Below are 25,515 nucleotides of genomic sequence, written 5' to 3' on the forward strand. Positions count from 1 at the left end.
TGTGTCGATGTAAGTTCAACGGGCCTAATGGCCTCCTTCTGCACTGAAGGGATTTTATGGTTCTACTCTGTCCTAGCCCAGCTTCAAGGCATACCTTTCAGCAGGGGTCAGTGTGTAGGAGCAGGAATCCTCACAATTGTTCCACTTCTTAGGGACAGCTGCACCAAGGGCAATTAGCCCCGCCAACAGGGATCAAGCTACCTCAGTGCAGACTGAGGATTTACCCACTGGCCATCCTGGTTAGAATAACTTCGAGACACAATGGTCGAATAGCAGAAAATAAAGGCACTTTGTCGATTCTTTGAAAAAACTGACTTGCGTAAGTTGACTAATATTTAAGAACTGTGGCATTTGTTCAGGAGCCATCTTTATTCAAATCCAGTTGCTGAAGTCAGGGGGCTTGTTAAAATTCTTTCAAGACATATAGGTATCGCTGGCCAGTCGAGCATTTATTGCCCATCCCTAATTGCCCTCGTGAAGATGATGCGAGCTGCCTTCTTGACCCGCTGCAGTCAGTGTAGTGTAGGTACACCCACAGTGCTGTTAGGAAGAGAGTTCCATGATTTTGATCCAGCGACAGTGAAGGTATGGCGATATATTTACAAGTCAGGATGGTGTGTGGCAGTGGTGGGTTCCCATGCGTCTGCTACCCTTGTCCTTCTAGATGGTATAGGTCACGGGTTTGGAAAGTGTCATCGAAGAAGCTTTGGCAAGTTTCTGTGGCAGACCTTGCATATGATACACTGCTGTTGCTGTAGGCTGGTGGTGGAGAGAGTGAATGTTGGAGGTGGTGGCTAGGGTGCTGATCAAGCGGGCTGCTTTGTCCTGGATGAGTGTCTTGAGTGTAGTTGGAGCTGCACTCATCCAGGCGAATGGAAAGTATTCCATCAAACTCCTGACTTGTGCCTTGTAGATGGTGGAGAGGCTTTGGGGGAAGTCAGGGGTGCCATTGAACACCATGTACTGGGTTACAGTGAGAGACAGAGGGAGATATCTTATTTAAACTAACTAATTGCTTGAATGGCATTGAAAAAAAGGAGTGAAGACCAATTGCGGTCTTCAGGTAGAGTGGGCAGAGAGTGAAGGGGATAAACTGGGCCAGGGTATGCAATGTAAGAAGTGGAGTTGGTTGGGATACACAGTATTTCCACAGTATTGACCGAGGAGTTGAGATACCAAATCTAAAGCACTCTTCATTAGCAGAAGAACGTAACTACAACGTGACATGTTTACATAGGCAGTTACCAATATAAATATGTGGGAATAGGAATTCATGCTAGAAAAAGTTCACACAAAAGTGGGACAAAAAAAACTTAACAATGTAAAGTTTGAGAGGGAAATTATGCACGGACACAAGAATTTTAATAACGTGTACCTTTCTTTTAAACTGCATTTGAGCAATGTCACTACCAGAGAATGGAACTATTCCCATTTCAGACAGAGTGCTGACATCAAATGTATCAGAGCCAAGAGAGAGCGGGGGGGGATTGCAGAGTAAAGCTCTTTGGTCTCAACCCCAAAAGTGAAACAATCTTGAAAGAGCCAACCTTACCGCACCAGCCTGTGGCCTCATGAGTGAGATTAACAATTAGTGTTCAATCGGAGACAGTCTTGTGTTGTCTGCATGTCAGTACCAAATAAGAACTGCAGACACGACTGCCCAAGTTGGTTTCTCATGCTACCCTGAACAGCCAGTGGACAGGGGGGACTTTCAACCTATCAGCCTGGGCTGGATTTGAACCCTTAGGATAGAACACCAGCATCTCACTATCTTTTAAACCTGAATACTGACCTTGTATTGCGAGATTCAGTTACTTTTTCAGATGACAGAAACATAATATAAGACCCAAGGGCTAAGACTGGAATTTGCATATGGAGATCGCATAGTATATTTGAAACAAACGGAAAAAGTCCTGACAAAGATTTGATAACAGGAGTACATTCTCTTTCAAACTGGCTCCCCATGACACTAAAACATTCACAGTGGATCCCATGGGATCTCGAATTCAGCTTTCTAATCTATATCTGGATTTCTTTGCTTGCTTGTATGTTATTGCTGTTGTTGGACACCATTCAATATTACTCCTGTAACAGCCTCCCCGAACAGGCGCCGGAATGTGGCGACTAGGGGCTTTTCACAGTAACTTCATTTGAAGCCTACTTGTGACAATAAGCGATTTTCATTTCATTTCATTTTGGGTAGCCAGCACTATCTTTTTGAGTGTTAAGACAGGAGATCCCCAGAAGTGAGCCAATGTCAATGGGGCACTCTCAGGAACGGGGCATTTTCAGGAGAGTGTCAGTAAATGTATGGGCACCCTGGGTTTCAGACAGGCAGCTTCGGGAAGTCTGCCAATATTTACAGGGAGTTCTTTACACAAAAAAGTCTAAAAGCACTGTAATTAGAAGCACAGTAAAGAATGTGGGGATTAGAGCAAACATGGGCTGACTTGAAGAACAGGCAGCAGAACAGTGCACTTAAAAAGGGTTTAGAATCATAGCAATTCACAGCACAAGGCAGCCATTTAGCCCACTATGCCTGTGCTAGCTGTCTGAAAGAGCAGTCATGCCTACTCCAACCGCCACCTGCTCTTTATTTGCAATCCAGCAAGTTCCTTATCCCCAAACATCTGTCTATCACATGTCGTAGAATTATTTATGGAATCAACTTGCACCATGCTTTCATGTAGGGCATTGCAAATCCTGTAACACAGAATGAAAAGAATTTGCATCTCCCATCTGGATCTTTCACCAATGATTTTAAATCAAAGATCTCCAATTATTCACCCACTTGCCACAGGCTATGGGGGAAAAGCAGAGGAATGGTACCAGGTGAACTGCTCTCGCACAGAGTGGCACAGACACCAGGAGACAAATGGCCTCCTTCTGTCCCTTAACCATTCTCTAGGTCATCTCTTAACCACAGCTAATCTCAGAAGAATTGTTCTAATCTTTTCCAACCTATTCTTGAGGTGCCTCATCCCTCGTAACATCTCGGTAAATCTTCTCTGTATCCTATCTAAGGTGCAGTACTCAAACTTTTCCACAGATCTCCAGCTTTGACAGAGTCATCCAGCCTCGAAACGTCAGCTCCCTTCTCTCTCCACAGATGCTGTCAGACCTGCTGAGATTGTCCAGTATTTACTGTTTTCGTTTCAGATTCCAGCATCCGCAGTAATTTGTTTTGATAACCAGCTGAATATTGCCTGAAGTCAGACTGTCCCCACCGTTTTGATTTTGCCATCAGAAATCCAATATTAAAATATATGAACTATACCTACAAATGTAAAAATCAATCACACCTTCTCCCTCTGACATTGTACATCAATGGTTCTGTGGAAAGGCAATTGGGGGGGAAGGGGGGGGGGGGGGGGAGAAGAGAGCAGGGAACCAGGAAACCACAAAACAATGAGAAAACATCCCCTTTGCATTCGTACCTTGTAGTTTGCGTACGTAGCCTTCAGAACATCATGTAGTTTCAGATATGGAGGCAGGTGGTAAAAACTACCAAGCGAGGTGGACTTGCTGGTTGGTGCAGTCCCTACAGCATCTGCAGGCCGGGCAGCTGCAAACAGAATAAATAAAACACAGGAAAAGACATTTTAAAAGGTGTGTCTTCTCATTACAGTAGCAGCAGAGTTAGCAGCCAGGGGTCACGGATTTAAGAGGTGGCGTGAGTAAAAAAAACTTTTGTTTTAAACATGGCCAGGTTATTGTGATCTGGAATATACTGTCTGAAAGGGAGATGGAATCGGATTAGAGAGCAGCTTTCAAAAGAGAACTGGGTATATAGCTGAAGGTAAAATATTGTTAGGTGAACAGGCAAGTGCATATGTTTAAAGTATCAGCAGGGGCCCAAATGGTCAATGCTAATATTTTATATTTCACTCAAGCTATTTCTTCCAAACATGTCTCTATATATCCTTCCTCATAGGTGCAATAAAACTCTACGCATATGTGTCAAGTGATTGCTGCACCAACTGTTCCACATGGCAGGAGTTCCACATTCGCGCCATACTCTTCAAAATAAATTCCTGCTCATCGCTTCATTCAATCTGTTCATGGCTATTGTGCTCCTATCCCCACAAACAGAAAGTTTTTCATCACCCACCCTATCAAACCGTTTCACATTTTAAAAGCCTCCAAAACTGATCTTAAGTCTCATTTCCAGGGGTTTAAAGAGCCTAGCCTGCGTAATCAAAATAAAAGTTAGAAACTCCAAATAACCTGAGCAACCAGTCCTCCTTCTGAAGGATGAGACCGGAACCTCTGACCAGAGGTTGTTATATTCCTGCAGCACCGGTCACTCTGGTGGTGTTGTGCATTAGTGTTCAACTCACTCTCCATCTGAAGCTGCTGCCTAATGTTCCCAACACTCATGATTTGATGAGGCTATTGACCTTGGACTATTGAGGAAGGGGTTCACTATTCACTAGAATTCTCCCTTCTTCCTCCATTAGGAACCTCACACTATATAGTACATAATGAATAAAACCTACAAAACATTGCAAATGTGTAGCTCTGCTGGTTCTTCCCTTTAAAGAAAACTAGGGCAAGATTTCGACTTTTTGTCACGTTTATTTTTACAATTCTCCCCGGTGTCCTTACATATTTATCCTTCCCGTCCACTCGAAACATCAACTCTGATTCTCTCTCCACCGACACTGCCAGACCTGCTGAGTTTTTTTCCAGCATTTTCTGACTTTGTTTCAGATTTCCTGCATTTTATTTTGGTACAAAACAGATTATCTGGTTTTCATCAGGTTGCTGTTTGTTTGACTTTGTGTACAGCTTGGCTGCTGCCTTTTCCTACATGACAAGGGTGACTACACTTTTTTTTAAAAACACACTCAATTGGATGTAAAGGACTGTGGGGCTTCCTGACATTGTGAAAGGCACTATATCAGGATTTGCAGTGCCCTAAATTTCACTTTCAAAGTAACAGTCACTGCCTAACCCAGGTGAGCCAAGCATCTTTTCCCACCTGGACTGGATTCAGAACTTTTCTTCGGACTCATTGGTGCAGCCGTCTGCTCTGCCGACTCTCTCTCCTTTCCCTTGCGCCTAATGGGACTGAGGGACGGTGTATTCGCAAGTGAAGGTAGAGTTGCCTGAGAAGTAAAACACGGTGAAGTATCAGCTCCTGACATAACGTCCAGCTGTGATCGTAATCACACTTTATCAAAATAACTTTCCCCCTCCCAATTTAACCATCAATTATTTAAACTAGATTCTGTCACACAAAATGTGTCTGCTCGCCTCAATTTTAAAGACAGGAGCTTTAATATTTTTAGTATCTTGTAACCTAAATGTTTTACATTATCTATCCAGCTGTGCATTCAATTCACAACAAATTGATTTTCATTTCAATTGTGAAATCATGCTCTCAAGCTCCCTATAATGCAAATTTTCATGATCTGGTATGTGCTGCCTCAAGTGTGGTGGAAGCAGATTTAAATTAACTTTAAAAAGGCAATTAGATATATACTCCAAACGATATGTTTAGTGCAAACTAGCAGTGAGTAGGGGGTGTAAGAGTTACATGAATTGGATAGCTCTCACAAAATGGCAGTATAGACACAGGAGGCTCAATAATCTCCTTCTGTGTTGCAAGGGTCTATAATTCTACAACAGTCTATCCAGAGAGAGTGGGGCCGGGTGAGAGAAAGACGGGGGTTTCAGGTTCAAACCCCTGCCTGTACAGAGTTCATCAACGTGAATTTGCAATTCAGCATGGGTGGTAAAAAAGGTTTCAACCTCCCTATCAGGGGAGTAGGGGAATTAACAGTGAGGGCTCCGGTTCATGCTAGCACAGTGGTTAGCACTGTTGCTTCAGAGTGCCAGGGACCCGAGACGATTCCTGGCTAGGGTCACTGTCTGTGCAGAGTCTGCACGTTCTCCCCGTGTCTTCATGGGTTTCCTCCGGGTGCTCCGGTTTCCACCCAAAAGTCCCGAAAGACATGCTTATTAGATGAATTGGACATTCTGAATTCTCCCTCCGTGTATCCAAACAGGAGCCGGAGTGTGGCGACTAGGGGCTTTTCACAGTAACTTCATTGCAGTGTTAATGTAAGCCTACTTGTGACAATAATAAAGATAATGTTCCAGATTACTGCCCAGAGACACTTGCATGAAGTAATCATGCGCATAGACACTGGCGAGAGAACACGGTAAATGGGCCCTCGACAGTAATCACTCAGGCGCACTGCTTGACCTGATAGCCTCTTGAATGAGGTAACAGAGGGAGACAAGCAAGGAGGCAGTGCTTTCAGAAGGATGCAGAAAAAGATCAGGTGAATGGAAAGGGAAGAATAAACCACATACAATCATAATAAATAGGAGGAGCAGAGCAAGCCATATGGCTCCTCAAGCATTCCCTACCATTCAGTAAGATCAGAACTGATCCATCTTAACTCAGCTTTCCCATCCGATCCCTATATCTCTCCATTTTAGTGTTCATATACTTTGTACTAGAAATCTATATATGGAGTGTATTTGCGTACTAGAAATTCTTACATTTATACTGCATCGACATTATACGACACTCTGTGGAATGATGTGCTGGACTCCCAGTGAACTGCCCTAAGTCTGGTCACTCACAGTTGTTGATGCTGGTGTGATCTAATGTAACATTCCACATACCTTCAGGGCAGGACCAGGTGCAACATCATCAATCACATGTGCACAGATATTGATGACCTTCATCAGATGAGAGAATAGCTGTTCCACCATTCCCACCAAGGTCCTGTCAGCCAAGGCAGGCCATGGTTCTTCAAGTTTCGTGGTTGGAGCAGCATCATCTTCATTGGCCCAGGGATTCTTCAGAGATTTGGGTGCAATGGCTACCGACACAATAAATCAAAATTAGAAGGAGATTAAGTTGGTTCCTCTAATTACTGATGAAGTGCATTTGTGGTCAGTTTAGCTAATCAGGTGTGAAAGAATCAATGTGTTCCCTTTCCATCGAAGATTGAAAGAAATCAAGTCCCTCCACTTAATCTCTGGTCACACCCCTATTGCCAGCAAGCCGTTCCAAGATTTCCAACATTCACGGCTCCTCAGAGGAGTCATGTCCAAATGCAGCAAACCTGGACAATATTCAGGCTTGGGCTGACAAGTGGCAAGTAACATTCATGCCACACAAGTGTCAGGCAATGATCATCCCCAACAAGAGAGAATCTAACCATCTCCTTTTGACATTCAATGGCATTAACATCACTGAATCCACTACTATCAACATCCTGGAGGTTACCATTGATCAGAAATTGAATTGGACTAGCCATAAATACTGTGGCTATAATAGCAGGTCAAAGGTTAGGAATCCCAAGGCAAGTAACTCACCTCCAGACGCTCCCAAAGCCCATCCACCATCTATAAGAAGTCAGGAGTGTGATGGAATACTCTCCACATGCCTGGATGAGTGCAGCTCCAACAGCACTCAAGGAGCTCGACACCATCCAAACCAAAGGAACCCACTCGCACCCCTTCCACAAACATTCACTCCCTCCACCACCAACAAATAATAATAGCCGTGTGTACCATCCACAAGATGTACTGCAGGAACTCACCACGGTTCCTTAGACAGCACCTTCCAAACACACAGCCACTGCCATCTAGAAGGACAAGAGCAGCAGATATCGGGGAAACCAGCACCGGGAGGTCCCGCTCCAAGTCACTCACTGCCCTGACGTGGAAATATATCGTCGCTCCTTCAGTGTTGCAGGGTTCAGGACAGCTGGCATTACAAGATTTAATGTTTTACGTTGAGAAGGTCCAACGGTGGTGGTGGTGGTGGTGGTGGTGGTGGTGTGGGGGGGGGGGGGGGGGGGGGGGGGGGGGAGAGCCGGAGTGGGGACAAATGGAAAACACTTTGTGTGTAGGGTTGTGTTTTAGGGCATTGGTTATTGCCCCTCTCCCGCTTTCCCCAACCAAATTCACAACAAACGCGATAGTGGCGGCATCTCTAAACATCTGGAATCGATTCAGGCAACATTTTAGATTAGGAGGCATGTTAGTAATGTCACCAATCTGCAGAAACCATAGATTTGCACCATCTGGGATAGATGCAACGTACAGGATTTGGAAGAGAGAGGAGGTCACAAAGTTTAGGGATTTGCTTGTGAACAGTTGAACTGGAGGAGTAAAATACCAACGCCTGAGGGGGTGCAAGTTTAGATATCTGCCGGTGCAGGACTTCGTCCCCAAAGATTTCTTTCTTCTCCCAGTTGCCGAGTCCCACACTGATGGACAGGATGTTATCCTGTGATGAGCTGGGAGAAGGGAAGAGCTCGGACATATATGGGTGGTTGCTGGAGATTGGAAGGCTCCGTTAGAAGATATAAAGGGGAAGTGGGAAGAGGAATTGGGGCTGGAGGGAGGGGTTTGGAGTGAGATTTTGTATGCGGCAAATTCTACTTCCCCTTGCGCCAGGCCGAGCTTGATATAATTTAAACTAGTCCAAGGGACTCATGACTAAAGCAGGCCGAGTGGATTCTTCCTTGGTGTAGGGGACAGGTGCGACTGGTGTTGTTTAAAGAGGCCAGCAAACCACTCGCGCACGTCCTGGCCATGCTCAAAATTGGCCGAATTCTGGGTCTCGTTGTTTGAGGTCATGTCGGTGATCGGGAGGGTTAAGTTGGGACTGTGCCCACTTTAGGGTGTTCGACTTGCCGGAGCTTCTCGAGGGGAAGAGGGTCAACGCCTAGGCCTTCGCCTCTCTGATTGCCCGGTGACGAGTCCTGCTTGGATGAAGGTCAGTCAGTGGTGCCACCTAGGGCCTGGGCACGGTTGAGGGACTTGGCAGAATTTCTGCGACTGCAAAAGATTAAATGAGCCATTAGCGAGTCGGAGGAAGAATATTCCTGAAGGTGGAAGCTGTTCATCGCTTCGTCACAAGAAGGTGGTGAATCTGTGGAACTCTTTGCCACAGAAGGCTGTGGAGGTCAAAACACTGAGTGTCTTTAAGACAGAGATAGATAGATTCTTGATTAATAAGGGGATCAGGGGTTATGGGGAGGAGGCAGAAGAATGAGGGATGAGAAACATATCGGTCATGAATGGTGGAGCATACCCAATGGGCCGAGTGGCCTAATTCTGCTCCTTTGTCTTATGATCTTAAAGCTTGGGGCTTTGGGGTTAAAATAGTTAGTTTGCAAAAAGTAAAAATGGCAAACTGTTTGTAATATATTTGAGTGTTTTTTTCTATGTCTGTGAAATTTTTTGCATTGTTTGGAATAAAATATATATATTTTTAAAAAGGTATACGGGTAAGCAACTAGGAATTTTAAGTATGCCTTGAATAAACAACTCTACTTACCGGCCAGCAGGTTTCCAGACAATATTAAGGCATCCTGATGGGAAGAAAGGTCCAAAGGGAACCAGGCTGAGGAAAGCAGGGACAGTATCATATTGACCATCCCCACAGTACAGCTTTTACGGGAATCATCTGTCGGGCTGTTCTGCGATAAACTAGAAACCGAAGAATAAGTGGGCGTTAACGTAATGGACAGCACAACAAAGCTTATCAAAAGAAGTGGCACTCGGTTAGGCTTACGACAAACTGGAATTATTCATTGAAATCAATGAGGTTCGTGCACTAGAGTTTCCACCGCGTGAAGAACACTTGCTGGCTGTACGCAATGGCTGGTACTACATGGGAGAGCTATATCAGTACTCCATTATATATCAAGGACGTTTGTGCTTTGTGACCTTTTACCCAGCTGTTCCCAACTCTATTGCGGCTTACAACTCGCAGTGAGTACAGATTGTAACCCTTTATCAGTTCAAAGAGATTAGAAAGGCTAAAGTGCATTCCTCGAAGATTTAAAGTAGTGTTATTTATTTACCCATGGCTGTTCTAACGTTCATTGCGGCTAGGCAAGCTGTGAGCAAGTACATAAACACAGCTGTTTCTGCCCGAAACAAATGGAACACTTGAAATGCAATAACCAGCAAAACTCGGAAATTGATCTTGATGCAAACGGCTGATGGCCGTCACATTTTGACTAGCGTTACGCAGCTGCTCATTTTAAACATGGATGCTATAAATGGTCGGGACAGTGCCAGCAAAACTAGGGAGAAAATATAGGTGAGAACTGAACCTTCCATAAGCATCAGAATGTCTACATACGTGCCCCCTGAAGGATGTATGCACTTGTGAATGGGATAACCTGAATTCAACTCCATAACAAAGGATCACTTTGAATTTGTACTAGCGAGATCACATGAAAAGGATTGTTTTTAAATAGTATTATCCGCAGGACGCTTAATTGGCTGGTTCAACGGCAGCACAATAGGGTTGTCAATCTCACACAAAGATTGGGTTTTTAGAAGGAGCAGAGGAAAGATATAAAAATAAGGGGTAGAAGAGACAGACGGATTATTTGTTATTGTCTATAAGTCTTCATTTTCCCAACCAAAACCTTTTCTTGAAGTAGCAAGAGGATTTATTAGTACAATGCTTGTTAATTGCTAGCGACTTAAATATATTTTAAAACTACATTTTTTTTGATTATCTGATGGGACGTGGGCATCACTGGCATTTAGTGCCCATCCCTAATTGCCCCTGGACTGAGTGGTTTGTCTTGCTTTCTTTTCTGTTGCTGATATCGTTTTCACTTTTCCAGAGTATTAGAAAGCATATTTTAATGGAAAAGTGGTTGAATACTGGAAGCAGAGGGGTATGGGAGACAACCGGACATTGGAGGTTTGAAGCAAAAAGGTGACAGAAAACAATGGGTCAAATCGCCTGCATCTGTGCTGGGAATGTCAATAGTTCTAGGTATGGACATTTAACAGGTTCATTGACTATCATTTTAGCAGAAGAATTGACTATACATTTTGAATGTGTTGATGCCTCCTTTACAAAAGCGAGCAGTTCAATTTCAGACAAACTGATGCTGAGGTAGATAAGAGTTTTAATCTCTCAGGGACACAAGGAGCAGGTGGGAAAGTGGAGGTTTTTTTTAAATAAATTTAGAGTACCCAATTATTTATTGATTTTTTCGATTAAGGGGCAATTTAGCTTGGCCAATTCACCTACCTGCACATCTTTGGGTTGTGGGGGTGAAACCCATGCAGACATGGGGAGAATGTGCAAACTCCACACGTACAGTGATCCAGGGCCAGGATTCGAACTCGGGTCCTCAGCGCCGCAGCCCAGTGCTAACCACTGCCCCACATGCCGGCCCTGGGAATGTGGAGTTGTGGCTGAAGATCAGCCACGATCACACTGAGTGGCAGAATAGGTTTGAGGGGTATACGGCCCACTCCTGTTTCTATCTGTAATGTTACGTTCTTACACATATTAAGCATTGGGAGACTAATCCTCTGGCATGACTTCAAGGCCCTAGGCTTAAACACTCAACCATTTAGTAGAAATGAGGAAAGGCCCAAAAGTCAAGAACGATACACGAGAACATTTTACAACAAGGTACCTGAAAGAACGCCCCCTATTCTTGTATAGGTGGACTCTGGATGCTTGTGAACTGCTAGTCGTATACCCACAGTGCCAACCAATGCTCCAATTACACACGGGATAGTTCAAAGAGAGCAACGACAAAACCTCACAGCAACCAAGCTGCAAATAAAACAAAGGATATCATAAGATCACACTAAAACACAAGACAAAACCATAACGCATGAAACAATCAGAAGTTCAAGGCAAAGGGTTCGTTCAAGGGAAAGGCAAGTGGAGGGGTGGCAACAACGTGTACTGTTTGCTAAAATACCCCCCATTCGCCTTCAAAGTATAATGTAAAAATTCCATGTTCCTGGGCATCACGTGACCCCTCTGCACGGTTGCTCTTGCTCCAAAGAAACAACGGGGCGGCAAGGTAGCACACAGGCTAGCATAGTTGCTTCACAGCTCCGACATTCGATTCCCAGCTTGGGTCACTCTGTGCGGAGTCTGCACGTTCTCCCCGTGTCTGCGTGGGTTTCCTCTGGGTGTTCCGGTTTCCTCCCACAGTCCAAAGATGTGCGGGTTAGGTGGATTGGCCATGCTAAATTGCCCCTTAGTGTCCAAAAAGATTAGGTGGGGTTACTTGGTTACAGGAATAGGATGGAGGCATGGGCTTAAGTCGGGCCGGTGCAGACTCGATGGGCCGAATGGCCTCCTTCTGCACTGTAAATTCTATGTTTCTATGACTGCAGATTCACACAATGTACACTCCTATAGCTGTCCCCCCCGTAAACACTACACTCAGTCTGCGGTAGGATTCCACAGACGCTCTCAGATCCTGGTTCTCCTCGACAGAAAATTAGGGAACACACCCCAGCCAGTGAGGTGCCTGAAGCTGCCTCGCAGAGAGGTAGGATCTGACCAAAAGGGCCTCCTCGGGAGCAATAAAAATCGGTATTTTTTTCTAATGCATCAAAAGGAATTTCATTCTGGGCAGTATTCCATCAACAAAAAACCTCCCTTGCTCAGACTCCCTCCTACTTCAACATTGCATAGTTTTAAACCTCCTTTCAGTAAGTATGCAGGAGGGACAGCGATTTTCCTCAGTTCCATGAAATGAAAAATGAAAATGAAAAGAAAATCGCTTATTGTCACAAATAGGCTTCAAATGAAGTTACTGTGTAAAGCCCCTAGTTTCCACATTCTGGCGCCTGTTCGGGGAGGCCGGTACAGGAATTGAACCCGCACTGCTGGCCTGCCTTAATCTGCTTTAAAAGCCAGCTATCCAGCCCTGTGCTAAACCAGCTCCTGGCTGGTTTACATTTTGTGCAGAAATGAATGAAGAAATACAAACAAAAAATGATTCGGGAGATCTGACAGCATCGGCAGACAGAGAAACAGAATTAACATTCCAGATCAGTGATCTTTCATAAGAACTCAAGATATTGGCGCTGACAAAAGATCACTGATCTGAAACATTAACTCGGGTTTCTCTTTCACAGATGCTGCCTGACCTGTTGAGGATTTCCAGAGGTTTGTTTTTATCTCAAATCTCCAGCAGCTGCTGCATTTTGTTTTCATATTTGTGAATGAATGTTTGATCCAAATCTTCCACAAGCACTTGGGATGAGGGGGGGCTCAGGCATGACAGGAAAACAGGCAACTTTGCACAATACGATATTTCCATGCACGATGAGCATGGATGGTTTGATTAAATTGCATATTGAAATAATACTGGAAGTATAAAGTATAAGCTAACTTGCATTACATTGAGAAGTGGACAGTATTTCACATACAGAGAGTGGGTGTTAATTTCACCCTCATCAGAGGGCTGAATTGGGGGGGGGGTTTAATGATCACTTAAGGGTCTCACCCCACTGGTATTCCACCATTGGTGACAAGCCCTACACCAAGCGTGAACGCTGCCCCGTAGAAGCTTGGCATCCCCCCCTTGCTGCTGCTGGTTTGAGTGGGGGTAATCTCCTGCTTTCAGGCCACTGGAAGGGTCACCACTACAGCCACTAAATTCAAGCCTCCAAATTTCTATTGGTATGATTAGTGGATGAAGGCACGATACAGTAGAGTATGCTACTCTGCCCACTCTGTTAAGATAGGTGATAATCAATTCGTGTCAAATATCAGACAGATCAATGTCACACGAGGACGCTAATCCATTGCTCACCATCACCAATGGCAGTACTTTAAAGCATCAAAATGAATTGCATTCACAAACTCCCCAATAGCCAAGCATGTCAAGTTTAAAAAAAGCAGGCATCACTCACTATGAGGGCTCGGGAGGTGGATGAGGTTAATGCATGAGATACTGCGCTGATAACACGGGATAGGTTATTCTCTATCGTCACATCAGTGGTGCTCTGTGAAATGTTGAATCCTCTGTAGGTTCTGGATGATGTAGAAAAATATTGACATAAAAACAATTCAATTAGCAAAGCAACGAGTCTTTTAAAAATTAATTTCAAGCTAGCAGGTTGAATGCAAAAAAAAGTTTCAATTTGTAGTCATGACTGAATACTTTGTGGTTTAGTTTTAAGCAGCTGAAACTCTTTCATGTTCATAGAATCAGAGGTTTATGGCAGAGAGAGGCCACTTAGCCCACCGTGTCTATACCAACTGAAAAATCAGCTACCCAGCCTCATCTCACTTTCCAGTATTAGACCCATGGCCCTGCAGGTTAGGGCACTTCAAGTGCAAATCCAGACACCTTTAAATGAGTTGAGGGTTTCTGCCTCTACCACCCTTTCAGACAGCGAGTTCCAGACCCTCACAGCCCTCTGGATGAAAAGGATTTTCCTCGCATCACTTTTACTCCTTTTACCGAATATTTTGAATCTGGGCCCTCTAGTTCTTGATCTTCTCTTGAGACCATAAGACATAGGAGCAGAATTAGGCCACTCGGCTTATCGAGTCTGCTCCGCCATTCAATCATGGCTGATATTTTTCTCATCCCCATTCTCCTGCCTTCTCCCCATAACCCCTGATCCCCTTATTAATCAAGAACCTATCTATCCCTGTCTTAAAGACACTCAGTGATCTGGCCTCCACAGCCTTCTGCGGCAAGGAGTTCCACAGAGTCACCACCCTCTGGCTGAAGAAATTCCTCCTCATCTCAATTTTAAAGAATCGTCCCTTTAGTCTGAGTTTGTGTCCTCGGGTTCTAGTTTTTCCTATAAGCGGAAACATCCTCTCCACGTCCACTCTATCCAGGCCTCGCAGCATCCTGTAAGTTTCAATAAGATCCCCCCTCATTTTCTAAACGAGTACAGACCCAGGGTCCTCAGCCGTTCCTCATATGACAAGCTCTTCATTCCAGCGGTCATTCTTGTGAACCTCCTCTGGACCCTTTCCAAGGCCAGCACATCCTTGAGAGGGGAGAAGTTTCTCACTGTTTAAACTAACCATACCCTCAAGATCTTGAGCACCTCTATCACGTCTCCTCGCAGCCTTCTTTTCTCCAAGGAAAACAGACCCAACCTCTCCAACCTATCCACAACAGCTACAGCTCTTTATCTCTGGAATAATTAAAGAGCATCTCCTCTGTACTCCCTCCAATGCTGAATTTTAAGGCAAGGCTACATTTCTTGCAAAAGAACAAGTAATAAGCTCAGCAACGTAACATCCTTACTCACCCATTCTCCATAACACAAAGTGATGCCACAAGCTGGCACAGCAAAACAGGCATCACAAATTGGCCCAGAGCTCCAAGCCATCAGGCCAAAACAATAATGCTCGATTTAAACATGCTCACCTCCCCAAACGGCAGGTTTTCAAAGGTAGAACGCTAATCTGGCCCCCAAGAGAAGACCCAAAGCAGAGTGAACACTGGCCTCCTCCAATAGATCTTCTTGCCTTTGGGGCAACAAACTGGTTGACACATTTCGCTACTTGTTTAGCAATGGATTTGCCGTGCTCTAGAGGTTTAGAGCATTAATTCCAAAGCTTGGAGCCTAAATGGCTGGATGTACAATCACCGATGGTGTGAATAGAGCAGAGGATTCAATGATTAAAGTTAACCTTTAGTAAGTTCAGTACCTGGTGATGGTGCTAACTGCAAAGTGAGAAGGAGATTGAGTCTCATGCATGAGAAGCTGCAGATATGCACTGCTTTGGTCCCTAGCTACAGCTACCACTGGATCTGACTGTCCCTGGTCACAGTCAAAAAACAGCCGAGGTATCAGCCTGCAACAAGAACAACAAAGGAGTAAAAGAAAATTTAAAAGCAAACAAAAACAAAGCAATTAACTTTTTCACATTTCACATATCTACTTTGAGTAGCGACTGGACTCAACCCTACAGTTAATATCTGAATGCAGCTGTCCCACAAAGTGAAACGGTGCGCAGATTATTTAAATACCAAATAACTTAGTTTAAACCAGAGCTTTCTGACCCAGAGGTAACAATACTACCCATCTAACCACACCATTTTTCATAAAAATTTAGAGTATCCAATTATTTTTTTTCCCCAATTAAGGGGCAATTTAGCGTGGCCAGTCCACCTACCCTGCACATCTTTGGGTTGTGGGGGTGAAACCCACGCAAACACGGGGAGAATGTGCAAATTCCTCACAGACAGTGACCCAGGACCGGGATTCGAACCCGGGTCCTCAGCGCCGCAGTCTCAGTGCTAACCACTGCGCCGCATGCCGCCCCATCAAACCACACCTGACAATTTAAGTATTTCACATCAGCATTAGCAAGAGGGGGGGTGAAAGAAAGTTTGCGGACAAACCCGAGAAAGAGGAAGAGGCTTGCTTAACAATTTCAGAGGGCAGTTAAGAGTCAACTACGTTGCTGTGGGTCTGAAGACACGTGTAGGCCAGACCGGGTAAGGACGGCAGATTTCCTTCCCTAGAGATCGTTTTTTTACAAAAATCAACGACAATTTCACGGTCGCCATTACACAGGGCAGTTTTCAATTTCAGATTTATTAACGCAATTAAAATTCAAAATGAAGCAGTGTCCCCACAGCCTCTGGATTACTAAACTCAGACAGGTAACCACCAAGGCGCCATCTCGGAGATGTGATTGTCAAAAGGGAAGTGGACATATACTTCTGAAGGAAATATCATCGGAGCTACCAGAAATGAACAGGTGCCATGGGAGTGTCCCTTTAAGGCATGTCTTTGTCTTATCACATGGCTTCAGTGATGTCATTGTGTGGGTGGAGCTGGGCTGTGGCTCCGAGTTTTTACTTTCGCTTTGAGTTTGGACTGGGTTTGAACTGCACAGGTTGAAAAAAGGATTTCTCTATCTGCATTTTAAAAGCTGTTTCCAGACTGCTTGGTAACTTAAAAAAGATAATTGCTTTCTGGAAGGAATTCAAACCTGCTGTTTGAAAGGGGGAACAGAGTATCACTAACAAGTCTTATACCATTAAGAATGCTGTGTGCTGGGCCATGCGCCTTTGAAAAAGGGGTTCTAGTTTTACTTGGATTTTGTTAATCAATTAGAACAGTTAAGGGGGAATTCATTAAGGGTTATACATTGACTACTGTAGCTGTGTGGGGTCTTTATGGTTGTAGTTGATAAAAATTCTTACTGTGTGTGTTTATACAAATGTTAACTAAATTCTTGGAATAAAGCTTGTTTTTTTGATTAATAGCGCCTAAGAACTCTGTTAAATAAAACCTGAAAGGCAGGCTCTTGTGCTCACAAGTGGATAGCACTGTGGCTTCACAGCTCCAGGGTCCCAGGTTCGATTCCCCGTTGGGTCACTGTCTGTGCGGAGTTTGCACGTTCTCCCCATGTCTGCATGGCTTTCCTCCGGGTGCTCCGGTTTCCTCCCACAGTCCAAAGACGTGTGGGTTAGGTGGATTGGCCATGATAAATTGCCCTTAGTGTCCAAAAAAAAGGTTAGGTGGGGTTATTGGGTTACGGGGATAGGGTACAAGTGTGGGCTTAAAGTGGGTCGGTGCAGACTCGATGGGCCAAATGGCCTCCTTCTGCACTGTATGTTCTATGTAAAAAAAAAATCAATAAACAGTTAGAGGTCAGGTGACCTCCATAATATACTTTGGCGTTTTCTAAACCCTGGCTCATAACATAGGGCAGTAGGAAATTGGATGACTCTATCAAGAAGCCCACAAAGACATGAAGGGCCAAATGGCTTCTTTCTGTGCCTGGGATTCTATTGTGTATAGATAAACAGAATGCAAAAGATGTTCCAAATTTGATTTTCAGATGGTGGTGGTGAAGTGGGTGGGCAGTGTCTCGTCAGGATGATTCAGACATGAGTTTCGGGAATATTTAAGAGGCCAGCTGGCGCTTTTCTACCCATCAATTTTATTTGTTCAGAAATCCCAATGTGACCATGTCCCCTTTAGAATTGTTCAGTTAATCAACAAGCCTCTTCATCGTGCTGCATCTGGTGAAAAACCACAGGCACAAAAGGGGGTCAGGGGAGATAGCCCCAGCTGAAGGGATGTCAGCAGCTTCCTCTCGTCACGTAGCTGTGATGATTCCAAGAGGCAAAGGCTTTGTTTGGTACCTTTTGATGGCTGGGAAGAATCAAGGTTTGGCAAATGGGCATCAGCTTGGTTTGTGCAGAGCAACTGTGCATGCGTGGCTGAATGCAGCAATAGTCCCCAAACCCCCCCCCCATGCCGAGTGTTCCCCTCTCCATCCTTACCTCACAAGGGTTGTAGCCGCCACATGCCTTACTCTTGGATCCTCATCTCCAAGCAAATGAATGATGACATCGTTGACCGCTCGCTCCTGAAGCTTCAACATCTTCAAAGCAAAAAAAGGTTTTGATTAGATAGGCAGCAGCATTTTGCATTTACTGTAGTAAAGCATCACAAGGCAAGCTGGAATCGTCTTTGTGATTTAACCCCAACAGGTTTAGAGATTTTAGGTCCAACAAAGAGAGTTTGACAAAGAGTCAGCCAGACTCGAAACGTTAGCTCCGTTCGCTCTCCACAGACCTGCTGAGGTTGTCCAGCATTTTCTGTTTTTGTTTTCGGTATAAATTTGATTTAAAAGATTTCTCAATCCATTTCATCTCATTCTTCTTAAATGTGGTCTGTCTTTTAAAATAAAAACAGAACCTGTTGTACAGCAACAGCCAGTAGGTCCATCTGGCCCGTTCCAGCCGTTCTGCCCCACACGAGTCTCCTCCCATCCCACTTCACCTCATCTTATCAATATATTCTTCTATTCCATTCTCCCTCATGTACATATCTGACTTCCTATTAAATGACACTATATTATTCGCCTTAGCCAGTCCTTGTGGCAACATGTTTCTTATTCTAAGCACTCTCTGATGAAGCAGCTTCTACGGAGTTCATTTTTGGATTTATTAATGATCACCTTGCCTAATGGAACATTGGCAAATAAAAAGCTAATTTCCCAGAGATTCAAAGTTAACAAATGGAATAATTCCACAGGAAAGCATTTGATTGGCGCAATTCAAACTGCAGCAATTGGAATGGGTTATCAGGATTGGACTACACTACATCAACACAAATGCAAAATACTGCAGATGCTGGAAATGAAATTAAAACACAGAAAAACACTGGAAATACTCAGCAGGTCAGGCAGCATCTACAAAGGAAACAGTTTGATGACCTATCACAGATGCTACCTGGCCAGCTGAGGTTGTCAGTGTTTTAAGTTTTCATTTTAGACTACACCGTTATCACCATCTTTCCATTTCAGCTTTAGTGTCCACCTGGAGAAGTGGTTACACATCACCTCAGTTTCCCCCAAGACTGTGCTTGCATTCTGCACTCGGATCACAGTGCCTGCTCAGTATCGTACTAATCCGATCCAGAGGCAAGAGCACCAATGATAAATTACAACGAGAATTGGCATCGAACACCATTGGATTTCCAACCCAAGGATAATGCAGAAGTGCATAAACCCTCAAACCACAGAAATTATAGGTTTTTAAAAATTCATTTGTGGGATGTGGGTTTCGCTGGCTAGGCCAGAATCTATTTCCAATCCTGATCTGCCCATGAGAATGTGTTGGTAACTGCCTTCTTGAGCAGCTGCAGTCCATGTGCTGTAGGTACATCCACAGTGCTGTACGGGAGGGAATCCCAGGATTTTGACTCAGCGACAGTGAAGGAATGGCGATATATTTCCAAGTCAGAATGTTGAGTGACTTGCAGGAAAACCTCCAGGTGAATCTGGTGACCTTGACCTTCTAGATGGTAGCAATAATGGGGTTGGAAGGTCTGAGGAGCCCAGGTGAGTTCCTGCAGTGCATCTTGCAGATGGTGAAAGCTGTGCATCAGTGGTGGAGGAAGTGAATGTCTGTGGAAGGGGTGCCAATCTATCTGGGTGGTGTAGCACTTCTCGAGTATTGTTGGGGCTGCATTCATTCAGACAAGGGGAGAGTATTCCATCACACTCCTCGCTTGTGCCTTGTAGATGGTGGGCAGGCTTTGTGGAGTCAGGCGTTTAGTTACTCACCATAGGATTCCTAGCCTCTGACCTGCCCTTGTAGCCACAGTATTTATATGGCAAATCCAGTTGAGTCCCTGGTCAATTGTAACCCCCCCAAGATACTGAGGGATTCTATGTATTTTAAGTTTGCTCATTTGAGCCAATGTCCAGGTTTCCAGATGTAAAGGGAGGAGCTGTGAAACAACAGGATGATGTCAGAAAGCACTGAAGTATCCAACAGGCAAAAAGAGAGAGCATGGTTTAATAAATATTTCATTTAAACTCTGCAATTTTTTATTTTTCTTTAAGCAATGTAGGAGGAGCTTAACTAAAGCAAAACTCAACCAAAAGAAACTTTCCATTATTGATCCAGTAAAAAAGAAACCAAGGCAATCACAAATTCAAAGCAATAGATTTTTCTTTTTAAACAAGGCTCAATCCAAAACACAGCAATCCTGACCCATTTCACACTAAATTATTTTCGACAACACCTTCCAAACTTGCAACCTCCATCACCTAGAAGGACAAAGACAAGAGGCCGCAGGGAAGTTCCCTTCCAAATCACACACCGCCCTGACTGGAACTACGTCACCATTTCTTCACTGGCACTGGGTCAGAATCCTGAAACAGCGCTGTGGATGTACCTGCACCGCGTGAAGTTGTGCAGACCAAGATAGCAACTCACCAACATCTGTTCAAGAGCAATTGATGATCAGCAATAAATGCTGGCCTTGTCAATGTTACCCACTTTCCATGAGTGCATTAAAAAAATTAAACTGACCACCTGACTTCCCTTTCCTAGATCCCAGGTTAGCCACAAATGCAACCGTCCTCTCCCATCAGGGTGACCCTTCTCCTCAAAAAACTACCCTTGACCATCAACATCCCCCACAATTCTTGCAAACTTCAGCCCCATCTTCAAGCTCCCGTTCCTCTCCAAAGTTCTTGAATGTGTTGTCACCTCCAAATCCCAGCTTTCCCACAAGCTCAGGTCTGAATTCCTCCAATCAGGTTTTCCATTCCTGCCACATTACCAGAACTCAGTGTTGAGTTCAAACAGACAGAACCCATTTTGGCTGCAGCAAGGACCTTGATCCGCAGGGTGGGAGTCAAACATTTATGGAGTAGATGTAAAAGTTCTTGATAGGAGAATAAGGTGGATAACTCTCATGATGTAAAGTTATTTAAACACCCAAGAGTGAAAAGAAAAGGGCTACTGTGTCAGTTGAAATAAAGTCTGTACAAGCAGTTACAATGACTGTTTGTTGACATTTCTCCCAAGGGCTCTTGAATTGACTTGTGAAAATAGCAAAACATTCATAATCTCAGCAGTAGGGTTCTAAATTCAGTTTGATTGACAGTTCAGAGAGGTTATTAAAGGATTAGCTGTCTTTGGTATGGGGTTATGATATAATCTAATTTATAAGAAAATAACCACTTGCGATCAAAAGTTTTGAATGAATTTAATGGTTTTTTTTAATACAGTGAAAGCAGCATTACAATCTTAGACCTTTACTATATTTCATCTCAATATGGCTCCTATGGTCTGCCCATGGTAGATACTAGGTGAGTTGCCATAGGGGGTGCAAGGGCCAAGGGTGGTGGATGGGTTGACATCAGTTCAAAATAAGGTGGCATGAGGGCTCTAAAACTGGTACAAAGTCCCAGGGAACTGAGCTAGCCTTAGAGATAGCCACCTCGATACTCAGCCCACCCAGATTTGCTTCCTGTGCGGCAAGTCTGACTACTTCACCCACGCCCCCAGATTAAAAACTAGGGGCACTTTTTAAATCAAGGCAGGTCTGCACGATCTGGAAATTTCCCAATTCGAGCTACCTGCCTTGGTCGAGAAAATCCAGCCTTACACTAAGCAATGGGCGAAAAACCCGAAGGTACCTGGAAAACTATACGCCAGATTATCGCGATAAACTTATTACCTTCACAAGGCGGACTGGGAAGAGATGGGGTAAAAATCCCAAATTAAACCCACTTGATTACAAGCGTGGGCATGCACAGCTGGATGTCGAAATATAACAACCCTGTCAGAATGCAGAAATAACAGTGCGGTAGGAATCTTACCCCAGTGTAGTGATGTTGGCCCCTGTGAAGTTCCACTGTTTTCCTCTCCAGGAAGCCTACTAACCTAAAGAACAAAGATTTTATCATTGCTCAGGTCAATGAAACACAAGGCCAAAATGATGTCTTGATTTTTCCCAGGAGCAAAATTAGAACAGTATTTATAAGATATAAATGCCTGTTTTAAAAATCCTGTCCTCATGGTTCAATGGCCTATCCATTGTGCTACTTTGTGCCTCAAGTGTTTGTGTGTGAATGCACATACAAGATGCCAACACATATATCATTACATACATGATTTCAACACAGTGCCTTACATAACACCATTGTTTACAGCCCTGCAACCCAAAATCTATCCATTAACCACCACCATTCTGCTTTCTCCCCTTTAAACAACTTCCTATCTATATTATCATACTCTTTAAATCAACAAGTCACCTTTTGGGCAATTTATTGGATCTGGAGGAGGCCACCTTGCTCCTCGAGCCTGTTTTGCCATTCGTTGCGGCCATGGCTGATCTGGAATCTAACTCCCATATCGTGCACAAGAATCTATCAACGTCAGTGTAAAATTAACAATTTATCTAGCACCGCTAAGTGTTTGTGTAAGGAGAGTCCCAAACTTCCATCACCGTGTACAGACCACTTTGCTAATTTCACTCCCGAAATATCTAGTTCTAATTCTTTTGACCATGCCCCCAAGCCAGAGAAAATAGTTTCTCCCAATCTACGCTAACAATTCCCCAAAATATATTGGAAACTTAGATCAAATTATCCCTTCACTTTCTGAATTCTAGGGAATACAATCCAACTTTGTGCAATCTCTCCTCGTAATTTTACCCATAGAGTGCAAGTGCCATTCTGGTAAACCTGTGCTGCACTCAATGTTTTTAGAAAATCCGTATGTGAAATGCAATTTGTAATGGGCGGGAAATTTCCTCTCATCGAGAATCTTAGATCCTCAGGAGCTCCATGCAATTTGTCAGGCGCTTAACAGTCCGCATTATTTCCACCGACATGAGCAGTACTGAGCTTAATGTGTCACTATCAGCACCCTTCTTCGCCATTATCACCACCATTTACAATCCTTGGGCGCGATTCTCCGCATAAAGGCTACCGTGGGACAGGCCGTGACCCACGGCAGCCTTCACGGCCACTTCCGGGGTCGATCAACGTTGGACAACGCCAACCCGCGCATGCGCAGTTGGCGTCTTTCTCCTCAGCCGCCCGGCAAGACGTGGCGGCTTTATCTTGCCGGGCGGCGGAGGGGAAAGAGTGCGTCTGTTTAGGACGCTGGCCTGACGATCGGTGGGCACCGATCGCGAGCCTGTCCCCTCCCAAGCACAGTCGTGGTGCTCCCGTGCCAATCGGGCCTCTAGATGCCCCAAACGGGCATCTGCCGCCCGTTTCACGACGGCAGCGAGCAGGTGTGTTTGCTGCCGTGGTGAAACTGGCGTGAAGGGCCGGCCACTCGGCCTCGGAGAATCGGCGCTCGCCGTTTTTTACGGCAAGCGGCGATTCGTGGTGTGTGTCGGGCGTGGGGGGGGGGATAGTGGGAGGGCGTGAAAAATGTCAGGAGGCCCTCCCGCTATTCTCCCACCCGGCGTGGGGAGCGGAGAATCGCACCCCGTGTCTTTTGTCAATCTCCACCTACCGCTGGCCCTCTATCCAGCCCCCTCTGCTCCACCCTCTCCTCTCCCCTCCCCCCACTATAGGATAAATCTGACCCTATTTCCAGTTCTCTCCAGCTTTGACAAAGAATCATCCAGACTTGAAACATTAGCTCCCTCCTCTCTTCACAGATGCTGCCAGATCAGCTGAGATCGTCCAGCATTTTCTGTTTCTGTTTCAGATTCCAGCATCCGCGGTAATTTGCTTTTATTTTAGCCAGTGAGCTTACCTGAAGTCCATCTCTGCCAGGGTTTCTAACAGTTCAGTCCTCACCAGCCAGTAGGAGTTATTCTTCAAGGTCAAGAGGTCTATGGTGAGCTGCAAACCCAACTCACTGTAGCTGCTGTTGCATAGGCTCATAATGCAGTGCTGGGTGGGAGAGAAGGAAACCAGGTGAAAACAACCAGACTCAGAAAGCCCGAGGTAAAATTTAAATTGCACAAAGACTCAGAATTGGCCAGTTAGACCATGTCAGCACATCTATTGTATCAAGCGAGTCACAGTTTCACAAAACTAACATTCTTTTTCCAAAGAGTAAGTGTTCATTGCACCACAGGAGCAGTTTTCTAGCTTCTTGCATGCCACGGACGTGCTTAATTAAAATCTGCGAGCACAGTGCCGATGATATTCCCATCTTTAAAAAATAATCATTTGACAAATCATTAAGTAGTGCCTTAAGTTAATCTGAAATAATGCACGCCCGAATTCCCAACTTCACTGGGTGATGCTCACCAAGAGCAGATGGAAATTATCCTGATAACCCACATTCCAGCCTTGTGATGATACGGTTGGAATACTTTGGCTGATCCATCTGGTGGTGCATCTGTCACTGAATGAAGCAGACAATGAAGCTGAGAATCAACAGCTCCTGCACCATAAAAATGAACCACGAGTGCATTCCAGGGAATGTCATCCGATTACTTTGGGAACGTCGGGAGAAGCTTCTCAGAGCTGCTTGTCTGCACGGTGAGTGCTGCTTTGGCATTTTGGAGTTGGGTGGAAACAGGGAGTCAGGTGGAACTGGGAGGCTATAAGGGAGAGAACTGACTGGTAAGTCTCCAGGGAGCAGAGCCGGAGAGAGGAGTTCCCAACACCACTGAGTAAACAGAGTTACTGACCAGAGGTAAAAAAAAAAAATTGAAAAAGGGATGACACCGGAAAGTTGTGACCTGATTGGCTGGTAGTGATTCTGCACTCAATTTGAAATTAAAACATTATTAAACTAATTAAATCTAATTACTTATTAAATCATAAGTTGAGGGTTCTCCAAATCAAAGGCACGTTAAGCAAAAAAGATTTAGGGCAGCACGTTGGCGCAGTGGTTAGCATTGGGACTACGGCACAGGGGAACCTTGTTCAACTCCCGGCCCTGGGTCACTGTCCGTGTGGAGTTTGCACATTCTCCCCGTGTCTGCGTGGGTTTCACCCCCACAACCCAAAGATATCAAGGGCACGTGGATTGGCCACTCTAAATTGCCCCTTAATTGGAAAAAATTAATTGCATACTCTAAATTTATTTTTTAAAAGTTTTTAAAAACGAAATAATTGATTACTTTAACTTTACATCTTTATCTTTTGTAAAAATGGAGTAAATAAGGGGCCTAGTCATGGCAGGAAAGTTTGCACCCGTGATATGCTCCTGCTGCACTATGCGGCAGATCATGGAGCTCAAGTTGTCCCTGGGGACCGTGTGTGCAGTAAGTGTGTCCAGCTGTAGCTGCTGACTGACCGCATTTCGGAGCTGGAGCTGAAGGTGGATTGACTGTGGAGCATCCACGACGCTGAGCAGGTCGTGGATAGCACGTTCAGTGAGGTGGTCACACCACAGGTGAGGATTGAACAGGCAGAGAGGGCAAGGGCGACCAGCAGGAAGAGTAGAGGTAGGCAGGTCGTGCAGGTGTCCCCTGTGGCCATTCCCTTTCCTGGCCCAGCCACCCCGGCACAACCCTTAAAAAATA

The 25,515-nt window shown here is 44.7% G+C and overlaps 1 protein-coding gene across 10 annotated transcripts in view; it reads right to left on the reverse strand.

The window, feature by feature from the left end:
- The window catches only part of htt (huntingtin), a 256,270-nt gene that overhangs the window by 120,916 nt on the left and 109,839 nt on the right, over nt 1-25,515 (reverse strand). For all 10 annotated transcript variants that reach the window (XM_038805852.1, XM_038805859.1, XM_038805861.1 and 7 more), the window contains 10 exons: nt 23,787-23,926; nt 21,890-21,953; nt 18,048-18,148; nt 15,452-15,598; nt 13,684-13,804; nt 11,436-11,578; nt 9,317-9,468; nt 6,643-6,842; nt 4,985-5,111; nt 3,438-3,565 (listed from right to left, as the gene is read on the reverse strand). In XM_038805852.1, coding sequence (XP_038661780.1) covers nt 3,438-3,565; nt 4,985-5,111; nt 6,643-6,842; nt 9,317-9,468; nt 11,436-11,578; nt 13,684-13,804; nt 15,452-15,598; nt 18,048-18,148; nt 21,890-21,953; nt 23,787-23,926 — 1,323 coding nt within the window. The remainder of the gene's footprint in view (nt 1-3,437; nt 3,566-4,984; nt 5,112-6,642; nt 6,843-9,316; nt 9,469-11,435; nt 11,579-13,683; nt 13,805-15,451; nt 15,599-18,047; nt 18,149-21,889; nt 21,954-23,786; nt 23,927-25,515) is intronic.

This window comes from Scyliorhinus canicula, chromosome 8 (assembly GCF_902713615.1).
Source record: "Scyliorhinus canicula chromosome 8, sScyCan1.1, whole genome shotgun sequence".
Taxonomy (NCBI): domain Eukaryota; kingdom Metazoa; phylum Chordata; class Chondrichthyes; order Carcharhiniformes; family Scyliorhinidae; genus Scyliorhinus; species Scyliorhinus canicula.